At 39.7% G+C, this 20,206-nt stretch overlaps 1 protein-coding gene and 1 long non-coding RNA gene across 4 annotated transcripts in view; one reads left to right on the top strand and one right to left on the bottom strand.

The window, feature by feature from the left end:
- Nucleotides 1-9,694: 9,694 nt before the first annotated feature.
- The window catches only part of cdkn2a/b (cyclin-dependent kinase inhibitor 2A/B (p15, inhibits CDK4)), a 22,904-nt gene continuing 12,392 nt past the window's right edge, over nt 9,695-20,206 (bottom strand). The window contains exons 1-3 of one of the 3 annotated variants that reach the window (XM_020529522.2): nt 14,524-14,870; nt 11,939-12,094; nt 9,695-10,109 (exon numbers count right to left, since the gene is read on the bottom strand). In XM_020529522.2, coding sequence (XP_020385111.1) covers nt 9,846-10,109; nt 11,939-12,061 — 387 coding nt within the window. In that variant the 5' untranslated portion in view covers nt 12,062-12,094; nt 14,524-14,870 and the 3' untranslated portion in view covers nt 9,695-9,845. Of the gene's footprint in view, nt 10,110-11,938; nt 12,620-14,523; nt 14,871-20,206 lie in introns of those variants that run through there. The other 2 variants (XM_020529520.2, XM_048595337.1) reach the window with 2 other exon arrangements.
- The window catches only part of LOC125482831, a 27,409-nt gene continuing 19,970 nt past the window's right edge, over nt 12,768-20,206 (top strand). The window contains exon 1 of the long non-coding RNA XR_007261812.1: nt 12,768-13,124. This is a non-coding gene — a long non-coding RNA (uncharacterized LOC125482831). The remainder of the gene's footprint in view (nt 13,125-20,206) is intronic.

A 20,206-nucleotide genomic window follows, 5' to 3' on the forward strand; every position in this document is an offset into this window, starting at 1 on the left:
CATTCAAGGAATTGAAGTTACTTATCCATATCACTTGCATGTTAGTTCCAATCTAATTCATTCATTGTCAGACAAATAGAATGACAATTGTCCCTGAGCTCTAGAAATATCAGTACTTCAGCCATTGGGAAAAGGCATACCTTTTTCTTGCATGTAAACTCTTACTTTTACTTTTGTGGACCTTTTGAAGGGTATTGGAATGGGGAGTTCTAAAAGTCACCACAGAAATTCAGATGAAACTTAAACCACACAGACAGCCATTTTACAGCACATGAAGGACATATGCAAGATGGGTGCAGTGAATTTGTCTTTCATTAGGCTGTGCCATTGAGTGATAGGTAAAAGGATCTTCATGAGTACAACACTCACAGAGAGAGGCCTGGCCCTGTCTATGTTAAAGATATTTTAAATAGCCTGTATTGATACACCTCTGGTGATAGGTGGAACTGGAACCTGGGCCTCTTAGCTCAGAGTTTATCACTGCACTACAAGAGTCCTCAGGCAAAAGTTTAAGGTCAGGAGTAATTTAATTTAGTTAAATGTGAGGTGTTGCATTTTGGAAAGCCAAATCAAGACAGGACTTACACACTTAATGGTAGGGTCCTGGGGAGTGTTGCCAAACAAAGAGACATTGGGTTATAGGTTCATAGATCCTTGAAAGTAGAATCACAGGTAGACAGGGCAGTGAAGAAGGCATTTGGTACACTGGACTTTATTGGTCAGTGCTTTGAGTGTAGGAGTTGGGATGTCATGTTGCAGCTGTACAGACACTGGTGATGTCATTTTTGGAACACTGTGTTCAATTCTGGTCTCCCTGCTATAGCAAACATGTTGTTAGACTTCAGAGGGTTTAAAAAAGATTTACAAGGATGTTGGATGATATTACAAGTTTGGAGGGTTTGAGCTGTAGGGACAGGCTGAATATCCTGGGGCTATTTTCCCTGGGGCAACAGGGGCTGAAGAGTGACTTTATAGAGGTTTATAAAATCATGAGAGGCATGGATAAGGTGAATAGCAAAGGTCTTTTTCCCAGGGTGGGGGAGTCCAAAACTAGAGGGTATAGGTTTAAGGTGAGAGGAGAAAGATTTAAGAAGGACTTGAGGGCAACTTCTTGACACAAGGGGTCATGCATGTGTGGAAAGAGTTGCCAGGGGAGGTGGTAGTGGCGGGTACAATCACAACATTTAAAAGGCATCTGGATGGGTAAATGAACAGAAGGGGTTTAGAGGGATATGGACCAAGTGTTGGCAAATCAGAACAGATCAGTTTCAGATATCCGGTTTGCGTGGATAAGTTGGACCGAAGAGTTTGTTTCTGTGCTGTACATCTCTATGAATCTATAAATGTTATCAAGGAGATCCAAGAGGGTCTACCGGAGCGTGGTAGAAAAATTGAATGTGCTGCCTGAGACTGTGGTGGAGGCAGGTACTGTCGCAAAATTTAAGAAGCATATGGATAAGTACTTAAAATGCTAGGGCTATGGACCAAGCGAAGGTAAATTAGATTGTTGTAGCTCTGAAGAAGGGTCAGTGGACCCAACTTGTTAACTCTGCTTTGTCTCTAAAGATGCTTCCAAACCTGCTGAGTTTCTCCGGCAATTTCTGCTTTTGTTTCTGATTTCCAGCATCTGCAGTTTTTTTTTGGTTTAGTGTTTGTTGGTCGGCATAGACATAGTAGGCTGAAGGGCCTGTTTCTATTCTGTGTGACTCCATAACTCTATGACGCGATGTTGCAAGAAGGAAGTGCTGATCCGGAGGGAGTGAGGATGCGTAGAGATGTACAAATAGACGGATAGAATGTTCCATGATGCAGAAAGACATTTAAAAAGTAATGCGCGAAGGAAATGCCAGATCAAAAATGTTTTGTTTCAAAACAATGATAGCTATTTGGAAATTCTCGCTTTGATTCCGATGTTATTTCTGATTGCTAATAGGGCTTTTAAAAAATAAATATAATTTACCTTCAGGTTTGAAGTTCGGTCGTATTTTTATTCTCAGCCTAATTCAAATGATTGAATGACGTCGTTTACATCTATATTTGACGAACAGATGAATTGTAACAAAAGCTAAAACATTGCGGAGACTGGGAATTTTAAATAAGCAGAGAAAATGTTGGGATACTCAGCAGGTCTGTTAGTTCTGATGGAATGTCATCATTCACATTAACCAGAATGGTTAACGGATTAATCGCATTTTTGGATCAAAACATTAGATGGGGAAAAAGCTGTGATTTGCTGTGGGGTGAATCGAAAGCACAATTGGCAGCCAATCTCAAAGGATGTGACTATGCAAATAAGAAAGAAAAGCCAAATAATCCTCCGCTATAGGAAATGAAACAGAATGTAAAATTAATATCGAAATACATGTACCTCGTGAGTAATTGCGAATTCTGATTTTGGTGTTTGAAATCAGTCATAAGTGGCGAAAGATTATTCAGCAGAGCTGCAAACCCAAAGTAGAGTCAAGTGTTATAAAACCAAGAACTAAAGATGCTGGAAATCTGAAACAAAAAAGACAGAAATTGCTGGAGAGGCCCCCAGCAGGTCTGGCAACATCCATGGAGAGAAAACAGTTAACATTTCGAGGCTCGGAATACAACGAGACCTTGATCCGATGGGCCAATAGGCTGAGTGGCATATGGGGTTTAAATTAGATAAACATAAGGTGTTGCATTTTGGTAAGGCAAACCAGGGCAGGACTTACACAGTTAAAGGTAGAGTCCTGGGGAGTGTTGCTGAATAAAGAAACCTAGGGGTGCAGGTGCATAGTTCCTTGAAATTGGAGTCGCAGATAGACAGGATGGTGAAGAAAACATCTGGCACGCTTGCCTTCATCGGTCAGTGCATTAAGTATAGGAATTGGGATGTCATGTTGTGCTATACATGATTTTGGTGAGGTCATTTTGGAATACTGCATACAATTCTGGTCTACATAATATAGGAAAGATGTTCAACTTGAAAGGGTTCAGAAAAAAATTACAAGGATGTTGCAAGGGTTGGAGGGTTTCAGCTACAGGGAGGGGCAGAATAGGCTGGAACTTTTTCCTTATAAAATCATGAGGGGCATGGAAAGGGTGAGTATCCAAGGTCTTTTTCCCATTGTAGGTGAGTCCAAAACTGAAGGGCATGGATTTAAGGTGAGAGGGGAAAGATTTGAAAGGGACCTGAGGGCGGACTTTTTCATGCAGATGGTGTTGCGTGCATGGAACGAGCTGCCAGAGGAAGTGGTGGAGGCTGGTACAATTACAACATTTAAAAGGCATCTGGATGGGTATATGAATAGGAATGGTTTAAAGAGATACAAGCCAAATGCTGGTAAATGGGACTCGATCAGTTTAGGATATCTGGTCGGCATGGATGAGTTGGACCGAAGGGTCTGTTTCCGTGCTGTATCACTCAATGACTGTGAGTCCTCTGACCCTTGTTCAGAATGTTAGCTGTTTTCTCTAGCCACAAATGCTGCCCGAGCCTTTGAGTTTCTCCAGCCATTTCTGTTAGAGCCATGTTGCTCGCCACACATTGAGTAGTGACAAGAGCATGCTTCCCAGCATAGGACAGCCAGAAACTGCCAATGTTTCAAACATGGAGGGCTATCGTGCCTTCCTAATGTAGGAAACGATGACAAAAAAAGTGCCACAGTTATGTTGTTTCTAAATTATTGATGAACTATAATGCCTGAGTTCCTATTCTGCCACAGCAGTGAAATTGACAAAAATCTGGAAATTGTTACTGAATACAAACGCTAGTTTCTCTTACAATTCATTGTGTTGTGGAACATTCAATTCTATTTCAACCATTTGCCAGAAATGGAGGGTTTGAGTTATAAGGAGAGGCTGGGCATTTTTCCAGTGGAGTATAGGAGGTTGAGAGGTGACCCTAAAGAAGTTCACAAAATCATGAGAAGTATAAAGAAGGTGAATGGCAGGTGTCTTTTCTCTGGTGGAGATTTCAAGACCAGGGGACATATTCTCAAAGTGAGAGGAGAAAGATTAAAAAAAAGACACGAGAGGCAACTTTCTTACACAGAGAGTGGTTAGTGTGTGGAATGAACTTCCAGAGGAAGTGGCGGATGCGGGTACAGTTACAACGTTTAAAAGACATTTGACTTAGTACATGAATAGGGAAGGTTTGGAGGGATATGGGCCAAGCGCAGGCAGGTGGAGGTTTAATTTGGATTATGGTCGGCATGAACAGACCAGAGGGTCTATATGACTCAATAACCTATGGTTCTAACTGAAACTTCGGCCACTGTGTTAGTGAGTTAACAAAAAAAAAGAACGTCCGACATTGACTATCTAGTGGTAAAAATTCCTTCAGAAATTAATAGCAACCTGCCTGATATTTTGATAGCGAAATAAAACAATCACATTACGTCTGCAATGTCCCAGAGGTAAGCCAAAAAAAGAGGCTTCAATCCGAAATAGCGCGAATGGTTTTCTACTTACTCATTTTTCTTAATCTGGTTAAAATAGCAGTGAAAGAAACGTTTGTTCGGCAATGAATAAGCAGGCTTTATAGGTGTGTTGGAAAGGGCTCTTCTGGTTCAATAGTCGTGTCCCTACCTCATGACCATGAAAACCGATGGGGGGGCGGGGAAGGTTGAGGTGGATGGGGCTCATCTTGTTCACAGCTGGGAAGGAAATCTGCCATCCTTGCACGGCCCGGCCTTCATGTGCCACCAGGCCCACAGCGACCTGCTTGACCCTGATCTATCCTCTGAAACAGCAAACCACTCAGTTGTAAGCATTCTAAGACAACCCTGCATTGGTTCAAGGAGGAAGTTCACCACCACCTTTCTCAAGGGTAACAGGGACAAGCAATAAATGCTGGCTCAGCCAGCGACCCAAGGGCGAATTTTAAAAAAAATGAATTCAGTTAATAGCGCCTGAAATAAGGACCGCTCAATGACCATCTTTGTGTAAGAACCCATCTGGTTCACCAACGTCCTTTAAAGAAGGAAATCACTGGTCTACATGCAATGTTGGTTGACTCTGACGTAGTCTTGCAAGTCACTCAGTTCAAGGTCCGGGATACTGAATGCTGATACAGAATAAAATCCCTACAGTGTGGAAGCAGGCCATTCGGCCTATCGGTTCCATGCCGACTCCCCGAACAGCATCCCATCCAGACCCATCCGCCTACCATCTCTCTGCAACTCTGCATTCTCCATGGCTAACCTACCTCGCCTGCACATCCCTGGTCAACTTAGCATGGCCAATCCACATAGCCTGCACATCTTTGGACTGTGGGAGAAAACCGGAGCATCGGGAGGAAACCCACGAAGACACAGGGAGAATGTGCAAACTCCACACAGACAGTCGCCCGAGGGTGGAATCAAACCTGGGTCCCTGACACTGTGAGGCATCAGTGCTAACCACTGAGACACCCTTCCGCCCCCTTGACGGTGAAGTTCACATCCTATAAAATAATTTTTAAAAATCTAACTAAGACAGATATTGTGAAAGAACTATTGCTCCGACTTCCCTTTGCCCTCTTTTTGTTTAGTATTCATATCAAACGCAGCTGGGCCCTCTTCTGGCACCCTGCGCCAAGAAACGATCGCATTTCCAATCTGTAAACCATTCGCTCTTCGTACAACAGAGAATTAAACTGCTTTCAGTAAACGCACGTATCAACTAAAGAAAGAATTTTGTGCTGGTTGCTATCACTGTCTTGTCACCAGCATGTGGGAAGATTTGAAAATGTCTTTGCATCCTGAATACTAGTTTAATCTTGAACATTTGTTTTTAATTTTGCTGCTTCTGCACTTTTGATATGAAGTTTTTTTTCTTGTTATTTTCGGTTTATTTTGTTCTGTGTTTCCCATTTATTCCTTGTTCCCCCAACGTGCAGTTTAGAGCCTCCAGTTCTGTCAAAATGCTAGGCGTAACCTAAAAAGCTTCAATTGGAAAGCGAGGTTTTAGCATTGGTGTCGACTTGAAAATGTCTTATTTTGTTGAAATTCGTTCAAAATGTTTAAATGATTCTAACACGAATTAAGGTTAATTAAAAATACTATTCAAATTACATTTTATCCTGTTCCCGATTTTTTTTCCTCTGGGAAGATTCTACAATGAATCTGCCATTTGTAATCTCCTGGCAAATTGTTGGAATCTTAGCGTTTAGCCGCCGTTGACCCGCCGTTAGGAATTCTTTACGTTAAAAAAAACTCAGTATTTCTGATAAGTTGCCAATACGTTCAAAGTCTTCAAAAAGATCACGATAAGTTGGCTGATATTTCTACTGTCAATGCTGATAATAGCCAATCCATTTCATTAAAGTAGAATGAGTGTTACAATTGGAAATCGGCGCTACTGATTTAAAGAATACAAATATTTCCTAACACCTACGTAAAAGAAAATCATATTTCCTTAAAGATGAACAAAAAGTAGGTTATTCCAAATGGAATAAGTTTAAATTTATTACATTATGTCAATGTTAGTAATAATTCAAGACAATACAATAACTTTTAAAATATGTTAAATAGATGTTCAAAAGCACATTGATTTATATCAATTGTAATTTTTCAGTTTTTCAAACCATTTACGAACATCCCTAACAATTTGTTCCAGTTGTTTCTGCAAATTCAACCCTGCCGTCTTTCAACTTCATTGGTATCAGTTACCTTCAAAGACAATACCATTTTTTCAGACTGAAAATTATATAAATGTTATATTAATAAGTTTAATAATGATTGTGGAACTCGAAATTTTCAGGATAGTAGTCTGAGATTAGCAATGTAACAGTGCAATTGTAAGCTGTCATTACCTTATGAGCCATTGATATTTGATAAAATATTTGAGAGGCATTCAGTTTAATAGTACAAGATATGGGGAAATTTCATATTAGAGAAAAAATGCTAATTCTATACCCATAGGATATTAGGAGATAGTATTTAAAGGAGCGAAATATGGGCAGGCTTTTGCTAAATAAAGAAAAAAAGATTCAGATTGTGGCATCAAAATAAAGGAACGGTCGCTCAAAGCTTAAGCGGCAGAAGGCAAAATCCATCAGTTAAATTACGTAAATTAACAGTCACAAGGCATTAATACTCGAGATTACTTCTGAGTACTAAGGTTCAGCAATATATCACTCCTTTCAAAACTAATCTCGAATAGTGAAATGCATTAGTAATTACAAAACCAACACTTTCTCTAAATGACGTAAGCAATACTTTCTCTGAGTAAATAGCCCTGCAGTATTTTCTGCTTTTTCCTTCGATTCTCCCATTTGTAGTTTTCCCGTAGTGCCCGTCTCTAATAATAATTTAAGACAGGGCAAAAATCTACAGTTTATAAACGATCCAGGAGATATATGTGTAGATTTGAGGACGTTTTTATAAACTAGCTATATTTATAGCGAAAATGTATCATCGAGAAATTACACAAAAATAAATTCACGACAATCTAAAATGATATATTTTCGTCCAGAGACGGTGCATCACCCGAATAAGTGTCAACATGAGTATGTTCAAATGTTTAACTCCAGAAGAACTAGTGGAACAATAACTCTCAATTCTACAGTCCCCTTTCTATGAGGTTAGGTCCTAGCTTTATCAAATTAACAACACGAATCTTGTTTAATCAATCGAAGAAACGCACGCCATTATTGACTCGGATCATGTGGCCGGATTTCACCCATTATTTTCTGTACGTTCAAAGCAGTTTTCTAATCATTAAAATAGGTTGATATTGCTTCAATGTAAAGCTAAAAATAATTCCTTTCTCATTGTCTTAAAGATACAACAAAATAAATTGATAAGGTTCCCATTTCAACTGTTAAATTCTTAAAAGGCATTACTCCTTGAGTGAATAAATCAAATGCACTATAAAAATGTGCCCCCCCCCCTCCATGATAGAAGCGCATTAAATTAGTCTGAATGGCTACATACCAAATAGTGTTTACAGTATCTGGAAAATATTCACAATTTCCAGCTGGTGTCTCTACCAAATTAATGCAATTATTGCCAGTGCAAAATAAAGCGGAAAGGAAAGTTCTCTCTTATTAGGGTGGGGCACTTTGTTTTTTTTGAGCTTCAAGCATTAAAGACGAAATGCATTTTGTTTCAAGAAGAAACGGATCTCGCAGTACCAATGCATCAGCTTCAAGTTTTCTCACTGTAAGCAGAGACAATACATTTCCACACTGCTTTGAGCAGATTTTCAAACTATCTTGTGCAAAGTGCTGGGAAAGTCATGTTTAATTGTGATGCAGAAGGATTCAGCCTTTCACGCCTGCACCAACTGTATTATCTAGTGTCAACCTCCTGCCTTTTTCCCCATATCCCAGCACACCATTACTAGCCAAATAACCGTTAAATACCTTCTTGAATGTGTCAATTGAACCTGCCTCCGCCACATTTCGATGCTGTCCATTCCACACTAACCATTTGCTGTGTAAAAAAAATCTCATATCACCCTTGCTTTGTTTGCTGATCATTTTTAACCTATGCCTTCTCATTCTTGTTTCTTTTGCAAGTGAAAACAACAGCCTCCTACCTACTCTCCAGCCCAGTCATGATTTAAAAAAAACTCAACCCCATCTCTCAGCCTTCTCTTCTTGGAGAACACTCTCAACTTCTTCAACCTATCCTTTTAGTTGAAGTTTCCCGTTCCTGGGACCATCCTAGTGTAAATCGCTTCTGCACTCTGCCCAATGCATTCACGTCTTTCCAATAACGCGGCGCCACAATTGCACAATACTCCAGCTAAGGTTCAAGCAGTGCCTTATACAAGTTCAACATCACGTCCTTGTTCTTGTACCCTATTCCCGTATTAAGAAAGCCGAGGACACTCTCTGCTTTATTAATCGTTTTCTCCATTTGTCCAGTCACCTTCAATGGTCTGGGTGCATATATATTCAGGTCCCCCTACCCCTGCACCCTGTTTAGAATTTTACCCATTTGTAGAATTGCACGGATGGTGTAACTCAGCAGCAGGTTGAAGAGACTGAGAAAATCAGAAGGGAGAAAGGCGGTCTCCACCATGTTCAGTTACTACACTACAGTTTTGTCATTATACACTGTAATAGATCAGTATATTCCATTCTCACGGTTTATGATTAAATGCAATGGATTAAGCTGTGGTGCTGAAAGGACATAAGAGGATGTGCGCCGCCCTCCAAACAATGAAACAATAAGATCGCCTTCGATTTTTTCTGTGTAGAATATGCATGTTTTATCGAATGCAATTGCCCAAATTTTTCCAATTTCGTTTTAGGTTACCTCTAAAGATGCCATTAAATGTGAAATAAATCAATTAACGATCTGAACTCTGAAGAGCCTAACGCCAGCAATGTTTACAAATTCACTGAAAAAGGAGTATATTTAGACGTTATAAGAGCGAAACAAACCACTCAGCCTAACCGGCACTCTGCAATAGTCAAGGGGTGGTGGGGGGGGGGGTGGGGGGGTGGTGCGGTGGTGCGGCGGTGATGGTGGTGCGGGGAACTGTCCAAATTAATAAAAATGCGCCTGAAAGTAAAACGTGTCTACGTATTATGAAACTGAACAGCAGAAAGCGAGGTTAAGCGACAGAGGGGTGTCCGAGTAATTTAGAAAAAAAATCTTTCGAGAAATCCTAAACTGAAATAAAATGTTATGACTGTGAATGGAGTACCTTATTTACAACTAAACCGCCTAAAGGTGTTATTGCCAATATTTCATTTGCACATTTATAGACTAATTCCCAAAACATCTTTGTATTTACCATATTTTATTTATATATTTTACATTTTACAGCAATATTGGTATTTGTTCTTTTTTAAAAAAAGTCCGTGGAAACGAGTGTATTTATAAAAATCCAATCTAAAATGAAGGTGGTATGTCTCCCAATGAGAACACAGCCACTCAATCTGCTGGATTTAGGTTACCTAGATAGTTCACAACATCCAGATGGCCGTGTTGCTTTGCCAGATCGATGGGTCGGTGGTTGTTTTTGTCCCGGAGATTCGCGTCAGCATTCCCGACTTCGATCAAAACTTTCAACGTGTCCAGGAAACCCTCCCTGGCAACATCATGGATCAATGCAATTTGTTGATTATCCTGCCGGTTAGGATCTGCTCCGTGTTGCAGAAGAAGGCGACAAAGCTCCGGACAGCCCATTTTCATTACCTGAGAGGGACACAGAAAGAGAGAGAAAGGAATTTGCCTCTCAACCGGTCCTAGATAATGAACACCCACATGGAACTGAAGTGACCAAACCTAAATTTATATTCGTTCCCCTTTTTTTTTACTGACATCTGTCTCAATGCCTTATTGAACAACTTTCTCAAATGTGTATATAGCATATCAATAGATTATGCAGTGAGCATAAAACTGTTGCCAATTTTGTTACATTCATTTGATTTCTTTTCTTGCTATCAGTTTTCCAATGAGTCCATTCTTCCTACATTCGTTTATCTCTGTTTCTGAGGTATCCTAAAATACTAACAAATATATAAAAACTATAGCATTTACGGCCAAGTCTTGCTTCAAGCTTAAAAATGATCAGCGAGTTATCACAAAACATGTGAAGAATAGGAGGTTAACATTTTAAATAATTTAGCTAATGTCTAGTCCCAGTCAGAATTTAAGGCGGCGTCTTACTAAAATCGTGAAATCCCGTACAGTTTGGAAGCAGGCCCCACGGCCTATCGACTCCATACCTACCCTCCGAAGAGAATCCCACCCCTACCCTATCCCTATAAACCTGCATTTCGCATGGCCAATCCACCTAGCCTGCATATCCCTGGATATTGCGGGCAATTTAGCACGGCTAATCTACCTAATTAGTACACCATTACAGAGGGAAAATCGCCGAGAAATATAACAGTCTTCAAGATTTTTTTTAAAAATATTCTGGATAAAGCCGTTAAGACAACACAGAAATCATTTCAATTTCTTTTAGGGTATACATTTAGATGTAGTTGTTAAATTTGTAAAATTTACAAAACTAACAAAGATATTTTGGGCAATGATATATAAAAATCAAATATTTACAATGACATATTGAGACATTTGCTTACAATTAAGTGATTTACGCAGTGAAATAAAAATAAAATGTCTGATTATACCGAATGATCTTTGACACATTGTTTTCTACAATGCCTGACGAAATTTCTGCCATCGTTTCTAATCTCTCTTTCTGGCTGGATATCTAATTTTCTAATACTTAGCAGTAGAGCACTTAGGCGTCTTTGAATGTTGCTTAATTTCGATTGCCATTGCTTTGCAGTTAAATTGTAAAATGCACGATCTCACTGGCATTTAAAACAATATTCAGTAAAACAATTTATTATAAATAACGAGGCAGCAAATTAAATCAACAAGGACTGATGTCGTTGGTCAGAGCTGTAATGCCGTCGATTTGGTTTGCACTAGAAACATTGATGTTTTTGGGAGCTTATGAGTGGATTCTTATTTGTTTCAAATTTTATCAGATCTACGGTTTTTAGAACATTTTGGATTGATATTAATTTCATTAGTTTATATGCCGTTGGGGTTAATAAATGAAATACATTTGAAATGTTTAAATGAACAAATATATATCATTTTTCCATGATGTAGACTAAAATGGCGCCAAAATAACGATTTTTAATCCGGTACAAATAACTACGTATAATCTTACGGTTAAAGTTTTCTTTTTTGTTATTTATTTTCTACTCCTTGAAAAAAGCGTTTGCCCTAGTTAAAACACTTCCGGTATTTCTAACAGCTATATGCGTTAACATGCCCTTCCCTTAAAATCATATTCCCTCGTCCAAAATTAACCCAAAATTTGTATCGAGAAGCTAATTGCACAGATTGTAGAAATTGAGGAAATTACTTGCAAACCTAAAACCAATCAGGGTCAATATCTGCCTAACCATTCAAAGACTAATACTAATGTTGCATCAATCTTACGGACATGTCTCATAATATGAGCGAAGTATAAAAATGGAACATTAAATAAAAATAAGTACCTGTAAGGGGGTCCTACCAAAACTATTGATCCCATCGACGTCTGCTCCATTATGCAACAATTCTTTCACCTTGTCATAGTTCCCTTGAGCAGCTGCATTGGCAAGTTCGTCGTTATTAGCCATGGCGCCCACTTAATATCTTTTTCTCCTTCCGTACTATTTAGAATAACAGTGACAATAATGAATTGGAGCTGGCTCGTTTTGTCAGTTTCCGAACCTGTTATAGTGACAGGTCTCTCTGCCGAGAGTATTTCAAGAGTTGGAGAAGGTGGAGCGATGTCAGTAAACCATCCTCCTGGCTCGGTTTGTGTGTTTTTTTTTGGTTTTGCGAGGCTGGCATGAAGTGCGAATGACTGCGTCTATCTGTCTGTCTTGGTGCATTGGAGGGGTTGCTGGGATGTTGATTGCTTGCTGGAGGTCTCCCGTGGGCAGAGCTGCAATCCGGAGAGGGGCGCTGCACCTTGGACTGACTCGCTCGGCTCGCGATCTGTCCAGACTTGTTTGCTGCGCCTGCGCGGTTGGCTGCCCAGCTGTTGGCTTGGGGGAGAGGGGGGGGTTGGATGACGTCACAGCACCGCCTCACAGCATAGGCCACTCACCTACCCAAAGGATGAATCTCTGCGTCTGCGCATAACAGCACTCGCGTCTCCGCACCACGGGAATCAGCCGTCAACAGACGGCAGCTCGCGTCTGCGTACAAGGAGAGCCGGCCACCGGCAATCGCGCGTCTGCGCACAAGGGGAGCCGGCCACCGGCAATCGCGCGTCTGCGCACAAGGGGAGCCGGCCGCCGGCAGCCGCGCGTCTGCGCACTTTCTTCCTTCGATGAATGAATGGGGAATGTATCAGGAAGGGACCAACGGGTAACGATCACAAAAATGGAGTGACTCGTTGCGGAGTTTCCACCCCGACACCCGGACCAGATTGACTGGGAGCCTTCAGACCATCTGTCTGCGCCACTGGCTTTTCGAGACAGGCGGGCGATCATCGACCCCGGCTGCAGGAGAACGGTACTGCCGGGTGTTGGCATCCGCCTCCCGGAGCTACAGCCTGGGACGCGTTGTTCGTCTTTCCGCATGAGATCAGGACAAATGCATGCAGACTGATTTTTTCTTAAACCAATCTGTTCAGAGATGTTATGCCGCTGAGCGAGATGGGACTTGAAATTCGGGCTTCCTGGCCCAGAGGTAGGGACACTACCACTTCCCATAAGAAGCCTCTGTAATGGATGCAGTTTTTTTCCCTTAAATGTATCTGTTTAGATATATTAATGACACGCCTGTGAGCTAGTGGAACTTGAACCCCAGCCTCCTGGCTGAGAAGTAGGAACACTACTATTGCCTACAAGAGCCTTCTCTCATGCATTGCAGATTTTTATTCTCTTTGTTTTAATCAACCTCTTCAGCAATATTAGTACTCACCTCTGGAACTCGTGGGACTTGAACCCAGGCCTCCTGGCTCAGAGGTACGGACTCATGCATACAAATGCATTTTCATTTTGCTACTCTTTATGTAGCTAGTAGCTGTATAGGCTGCTCAGAAATGTTATTACACACCTTTGGAGCTCGTTCAACTAGAACCCAGGTCTCCTAGCTGAGAAATAGCGTCACTCCCACCGTGCTACAAAAGCCCTTATTGAGACTTTAATGCAGTCCAGGTACTGGCGTTTTGAAAGTTAACGGCCAGGTCAGCCTGGGCTGACAATCGCTTTCTACCCCTCAATCATTGTGAAACAAAAAACCATGCATTTATTTCAAGGTTTAGAAACCATACCTCCGAAAGAAATACACGGTCGTGTTGTTTCAACATTGCTCCTATTGTTAAACGGCTCTTGCCTCTCTTAAGAAACGTCCCCTACAGTTCGGCAGCGACTACCGTTCATTACTCTAAAGCACGTTTCGACGTCTGGAGGCCCCGAAAGGCGCTCAACAAATGCCAGAATTATATTATGAATTTCCAATAACCGAAAAACAAAGTCGATTATAGTACGTATTAATTAAAGAAAGGTTACATCCATGACACTAAATTCTGTTGCAGTGATCAAAGCTTTTCAGTGTGCAAGTGGAAGGACTGCCAAGCCCCTCGGGTTTATTCATTGTAAAAAATCAATCTTCTAGGAGTACGCCGAGCATTTTGTTTTGGTATCGATATTATTGTGCACGTTATAATTATTAACTTTCAGTGCACGTTCGAATATTAGATCACAGCGGAGCCGTATTGCAATCAGATCAGTGAAAACAGATACAGGCATGGAAATGCTGCCAGTGCTGTCTTGCATTGTAGATTTCAACAGAAACCGATGCCCATTTCTGTAACTTTATTGAGCCCGTACTAATTTATTGCACTGCCTTTGCTGGTCTGTGTTATTCGAAGAAGAAAATAAATTATTTTAATTTGTAAATTTGCAACAATTGACAAAAAAAACCGCGCGCAGTTTTTTTTCAATTTTTGTAACAAAGGCGATGATATAAATAAACACTTCCTCCTGATTCATAACATTCACACTTTGATACTGAAAGGATGTAACCTTCATATCGTTACTACACAACAGTTAAATTGCAGTGCCAGCGGGAGTAAATATTTCACCTTTTCAGCTGGTTGTGACGCCGAATTAGTTCTTCTGGTGATGTATCCACTCCGGTTATTTATAAATCTGGAATATTCTGCTGATTTCTCAATTCCGGATTTCCAAAGCGACCCTCTGTGGGTTTTTCACTACAATTACCTGCGATTGGCACGGTTGGTGTAAATGTTCCTACATCTCAGCTTTAGACTCGCCCCGTTAACCGAATGCAAATAAAGGGTGTATTTCCTTTCAAGTGCAAGATCACTATCTCTCCACCAGTGTGAGGGGTGTTATACATATATATGTCCCGCCATCCAAAAAAAACGTGTGTTGGAATAATATTCAATTTGCTGTTGAATTGGTAGTTTTAATAACTGGAGATCATTTTTATTATTTTTTTTTGCAGTCCTGACTCAAAGAATGAAAACTAGACATGTCTTTTAACATCCATACTGTTAAATTTCCAAAGAGTGCATATTAGGCCCTCCCTACAGTTTCATCTATTTGGTGTTTTACGTGCGCTGTACGATTTCTTGAATAGTTTTCATTTTACCAGCACTCAAATGGACTTTTTTCGTTTCAAAATGGCTCCCTTTATTGTTGTATCTAAATTGTTTAATAATAAAGATGAGAACCCCTCTTATTTCTCAGTTCTCACTTACTTGTGGTCATGATTCGTTGATAATTGAAAGGCGAAGTCTGCCCCTTTATTTCAAGGGCAAACTTGGAAACTTCGTAAACGGTTATATTTATGAGAAATGCGGAACTATCCTTTCCCAAACAAATTCAGATTTTATACTACAACATCCCTCTTTATGATTTCATTCAGCGCATGCATTCATGTTTAATTTACACTGATAAGAACATACACATTCCACAGGGGAAAAAAATGTCTAAATAAATGATTGGTGTTTTCTCTGCTAGGTCTTATGCAGTTACATGCTAGCTTTATTTGCTTTTCTGTGTTGCACACATCCAAGCAGTTTGACCAACAGACTTCATTCGACTGTGGCTTGTGATGGATATGATTATATCATTATGCTTATATTGTGAAAATCAGATCAAAAGTGGAAACTATGTATTTCTCATTTGAGCAAACTAACACTTTTCATAGAAGGCCTGATTAATCATGAGCCTTTTCTTGCTGGCGGTGAGGGTATATCGCTGGCCAAGTGCATTTAGAAGTTGGAATTCAATAATTTGCGTTGACAAGTTGAAAATAAAACAAATTTTGGAAGGCAGCGTGGTTCAGTGGTTAGCACTGCTGCCTCACAGCGCCAAGGACCCGGGTTCGATTCCAGCCTTGGATGACTGTCTGTGTGGAGTTTGCTCATTTTCCCCGTGGGTTTCCTCGCACAATCCAAAGATGTTCAGGCTATAGGTGGATTGGCTATGCTAAATTGCGACTGCAGTGTTCAGGGATGTATAGATTAGGTTATAGGAGGGTGGGATTCTCTGAGGGTCGGTGTGGGCCGAAGGGCCTGTTTTCACACTGTAGGGATTCTGACAGGGAAAAAAATGAAGTTATTTAGGAAAATTAGAAATTTGTCTTGTGTATGTCCACAATGCTGATCCAAGTGTGAGAAGCCCTTGAAAGCGATTCTATCCTTCATTAAAGTCGTTGTATATTTGAAACTTGTTACAGACGAAATTATTTATAATGTATCATTTGTATAGTGGAATTAAGTACTTAATAAAGTCAGTTAACAATTAGAGTTCTCTCAAACGAGTTGTGTTGGCTCAGGAGGGAACTGCCGCTCTCTTGCAATGCAATGAGTTTGAATTAGTAGGACTATCCGACCAATACAATTAGAAATATAACTCGTGTTAAGATTTTTCTTTGTAGTTTAGGTGCTGTTACTTATTGGATTTTCATAACTTAACAACTATTAAACTGTGCAGAACTGGAAAGAAATATCCAAGCTATTGAGGGAAAAGCCCATGTACACCGTAGGCTTTTGGTACCATTCTGTGACAGTTATGTAAACAGTATATCAATATGCCTTAATAATTGTTGCTACATAAAAATCAAAAGGTTTTATGAAATTTATATTTCAACAGATGCCTTGTTAATTATCGGCGACAATAATAAACAGACTTTGACAACATTACTAAACTGTAAAGTCACATTTCGAACGTTTTCGTACGATGTGACACATCCCCTTGTTTATTTAATATATAGTTCCGTTTGGAAGGTCTGGAACAATGTGTTTATTCCAAAGGGAGTTTATACTCCCTTTCAATTGTATCCCCAACTTCTTTCACAACGATCAGATGAATAATCTCCAGTAAAATTGTTAAAAGGACATTGAACAAGCTGCACTTCAATGAGCCTTGGGAATATTTTAATTTAAAAACACATACGTCCAATTAACGCTAGTTATAACAAAACCTACAAACACTCACAAAATGATGTCTAATTAAGTGCATTGTTTTATTATCAAGTGAGATTGTTTGCATACAGTCTGTAAAAAATAGTGACATGTCCCAAGGCTGACAGCTGGAATCCCTTAGAGAAAGAATCATTATCTAAAGCAAAATGTTCTTAGATGTCATCTCTCTCTCCCGACACAGGAAGCCTACCCTCCCGCCCCCATAGTTTCTGGAGTTTCAGTATGACATTTCTTGCTTTATTTGTTATTTGCTAATTATTGTGGGGATTCACGAAAACATTACCTGTTTCTGAAGGGTGTAAAAACACAGTATTGAATAACCGAAAGTAATCTCCATGAAAATGGTTTACAATCGGCTGCTAAATATTGTCATCCACTCAATCGTATAATAATTATATTGGGGCGCCTGGCGAGTGCGTGCTTAGTATTTACAATTAGTAACTAATTCATTTAGAACTCATTACACCAGCAAACCTCTCCCACGCGAACATGAGTAGTAATGAGATCTAATTTTAAGTCATGGATAGAATTATTGTTCTGGTTTTATATTTCAATGATTGGGAAGCGTGGCTGAAAAAGAAACGTCGTGAATCAGTCTGTAATCCTATTTCTTTTTGCTTCCTCTTTCTGCGAGACCAGACGGCTCCTGCAACCGACCTGCTTTCAGTCCCTTTGGTAGATGGATTTTGTTGCTTGTTTGAGACTTTGCTGTCTGTTTAATTGACCGAACACTCGTTTAAATAAAATATTTGGCCTTCCAACCGCTTCGAGCTGAGTTTGAGAAACAGTACAAGAGATGAGACTGTTTAAATACTGAGGACACACGCTTGTGTTTGACGTGAATGAATACATAAAGCATGTGATAAAGTCCACAGTTAAAATTTGGAAAAGTACGCAATATTGTCAGAATTGCTGACAGACTACCAAAGGAAACCAAATAATGCATAATTTCAGTATGGAATTAACATCTGACACATATATTGAAGTCAAGTGCCTTGGTTTGATGCATTTTCCACCCTAAATGTATATTTCTAAAATACAGCGGGCACACATGCATTGGGTAGTCGTGCGGTACCAATAGTTATATTGAATTTATGTCAAAGGCTTTGCAGTATTTTCATTTGGTAATTCAATCCTGTACTTGGTGTACGCTGCACTATTGAATTATATATGACCCTATAGCCTCAGGCAGAAAAGTGTTGCAAAAATGAATGTTGCGGTGGATTTTCTTACCAAAATTGTAACGATTTCTTTCGCCGCCATATGTGGAGACCACAGGGATTTTTGGAATTGCTTTAAAGCAATTCAGCTGAAACTGCCAGAGTGAGATAAAGAGAATTATTTATTGTAAGAGCTATTGTCCAGAAGGATGGAATAAGCACATTCAATAGCAACTGTCAAAAAGGAATTGGGAAAAATATTTTTAGAAGGATACAGTTGTAGAAATACCAGCAGAAGCACTGGGATTAATTGAATAGCTCTTTTAAAGACCTAGCACTGACACTACAAGCTGAATGGTCTCTTTTGTACAATATCAATCAGTGATAAATACAGGATGGGGGATTATTGTGGATGTACTTACTATTTCCTTTTAAAATTAGCTTTGCTTCAAATTTGCACCCATCTCCCAGCCTCAGATCATCTATATCCAATTTTACCCTACCTCAGCTTCAATTTCACCATTTATTGGGAGAAGCTTTTGGTCCAACAAAGGCTGGTGAGTGATGAAACAAACTGCAGATGCTGGAATCCAAGGTAGACAAACAGGAGGCAAGAAGAACATAGCAAGCCAGGCGGCATCTGGAGGGAAGAGGAGTCAACATGTCAGGTATAACCCTTCTTCAGGACTGAAGATTGTGAGTGCCTGGAATGCACTGCCAAAGGAGATGGTGGAAGCATACACAATAGCAGCATTCAAGAAGCCACCTGGACAAATACATGAATAGGAAGAGAACAGAGGGATACAGATCCTGTCAGTGAAGACAGTTTTAGTATTGAAGGGCAAAAGGTGTCAATGCAGACTTGGAGGGCCAAAAAGACCTGTTCCTGTGCTGTTTTTGTTCTTTGTTCTTTATTTTTTGTTAATATCCACCATAAGCCACAGATTCCACAGCTACCTTGATTAATTTACTTCCACCTCACTGCCCCTAAATATTCTACTAGAACTTCAGTCTCCTCCACCTTATTTTCTCTTTTGTTCTATTTAGCAACAAATGATCCACTTTATGGATGTAATGAAACTCTCTGGGATCCCACATTACATTTTGTATCTTATATTTCCATACCATGAATGAAGCAAACTTCTCAGTCGCAGTCATTTGTAAACCAACCTGAAACACTGAGTGACACAGTCACAAACATTCAATAGGTAAAAATCACAGGTCAGTTATGATTCAGCATTGGTTACACTTTGATCAGGGTGTAAAACTGCTCTGAAAGTACTGTATGTAAATTTGTGAGGTAGTTATTCAGTATCTAAATTCTCTTAAAACATTTGCATCATTTAAAGACATTTTGTTAAATTCACCAAATGTTGGTGGTGAATGTTGCAGAATACTTGTTGATCTTGTTTGTAATATCGCAGGATGATTTAAATCTGGCAGAAGCACCTATTCAGATCTGAAACAAAAACAAAAATTGCTGGAGAAACTCAGCAGGTCCAGTGGCATCTGCGAAGAGAAAGCAGAATTAGTATTTTGAGTCCAGTGACCCTTCTTCAGATCTGCCTTTTTGAACCAATTGTCATCAGTGTATGTTTAGAGGAAGAAATAGTTTGTATTTCTATAATTCTTAAGAAATGAATTCACTGTTTTGTGTTACAAGTCCTGTTGTCAGGTAAACAAACTCAAAATATATTTGAATACAAAAGGGTCCCACAGACAATAAACTACATAATGACCAGATAATGTGCTTTTGCTGGGCTTAGGTGATGCACAAATATTGATCAAGAGACAACAGGGCCCTTTTTTCAGAAAGTGCCTTGGGCCTTTACATCCACTAAGAAAGCTGATATGACAGGCTATTAGTATCTCACTGAGAGACAGCATTGATAATGATACAGCACTCTCCCCACACAGCTCTGCAATATCAGCCTACATTTTGCATCTATTACATTTTGTATCGCAGCAAGAACCCATAAATCTGCCCTAGGCCTGAGTGGTAATTTTTAAATGTAAATTTAAATGTAAATTTAGAGACACATTCATTTGCAAAACTACTGTTATAAATAGTGATTTTTTTTCTAGAATTTCTATTCATTATATCCATAGAGAAAAAAAAGTTGTCTCAAACTAGAACAAAGTATTCATGC

This window comes from Rhincodon typus, chromosome 3 (assembly GCF_021869965.1).
Source record: "Rhincodon typus isolate 14 chromosome 3, sRhiTyp1.1, whole genome shotgun sequence".
NCBI lineage: Eukaryota > Metazoa > Chordata > Chondrichthyes > Orectolobiformes > Rhincodontidae > Rhincodon > Rhincodon typus.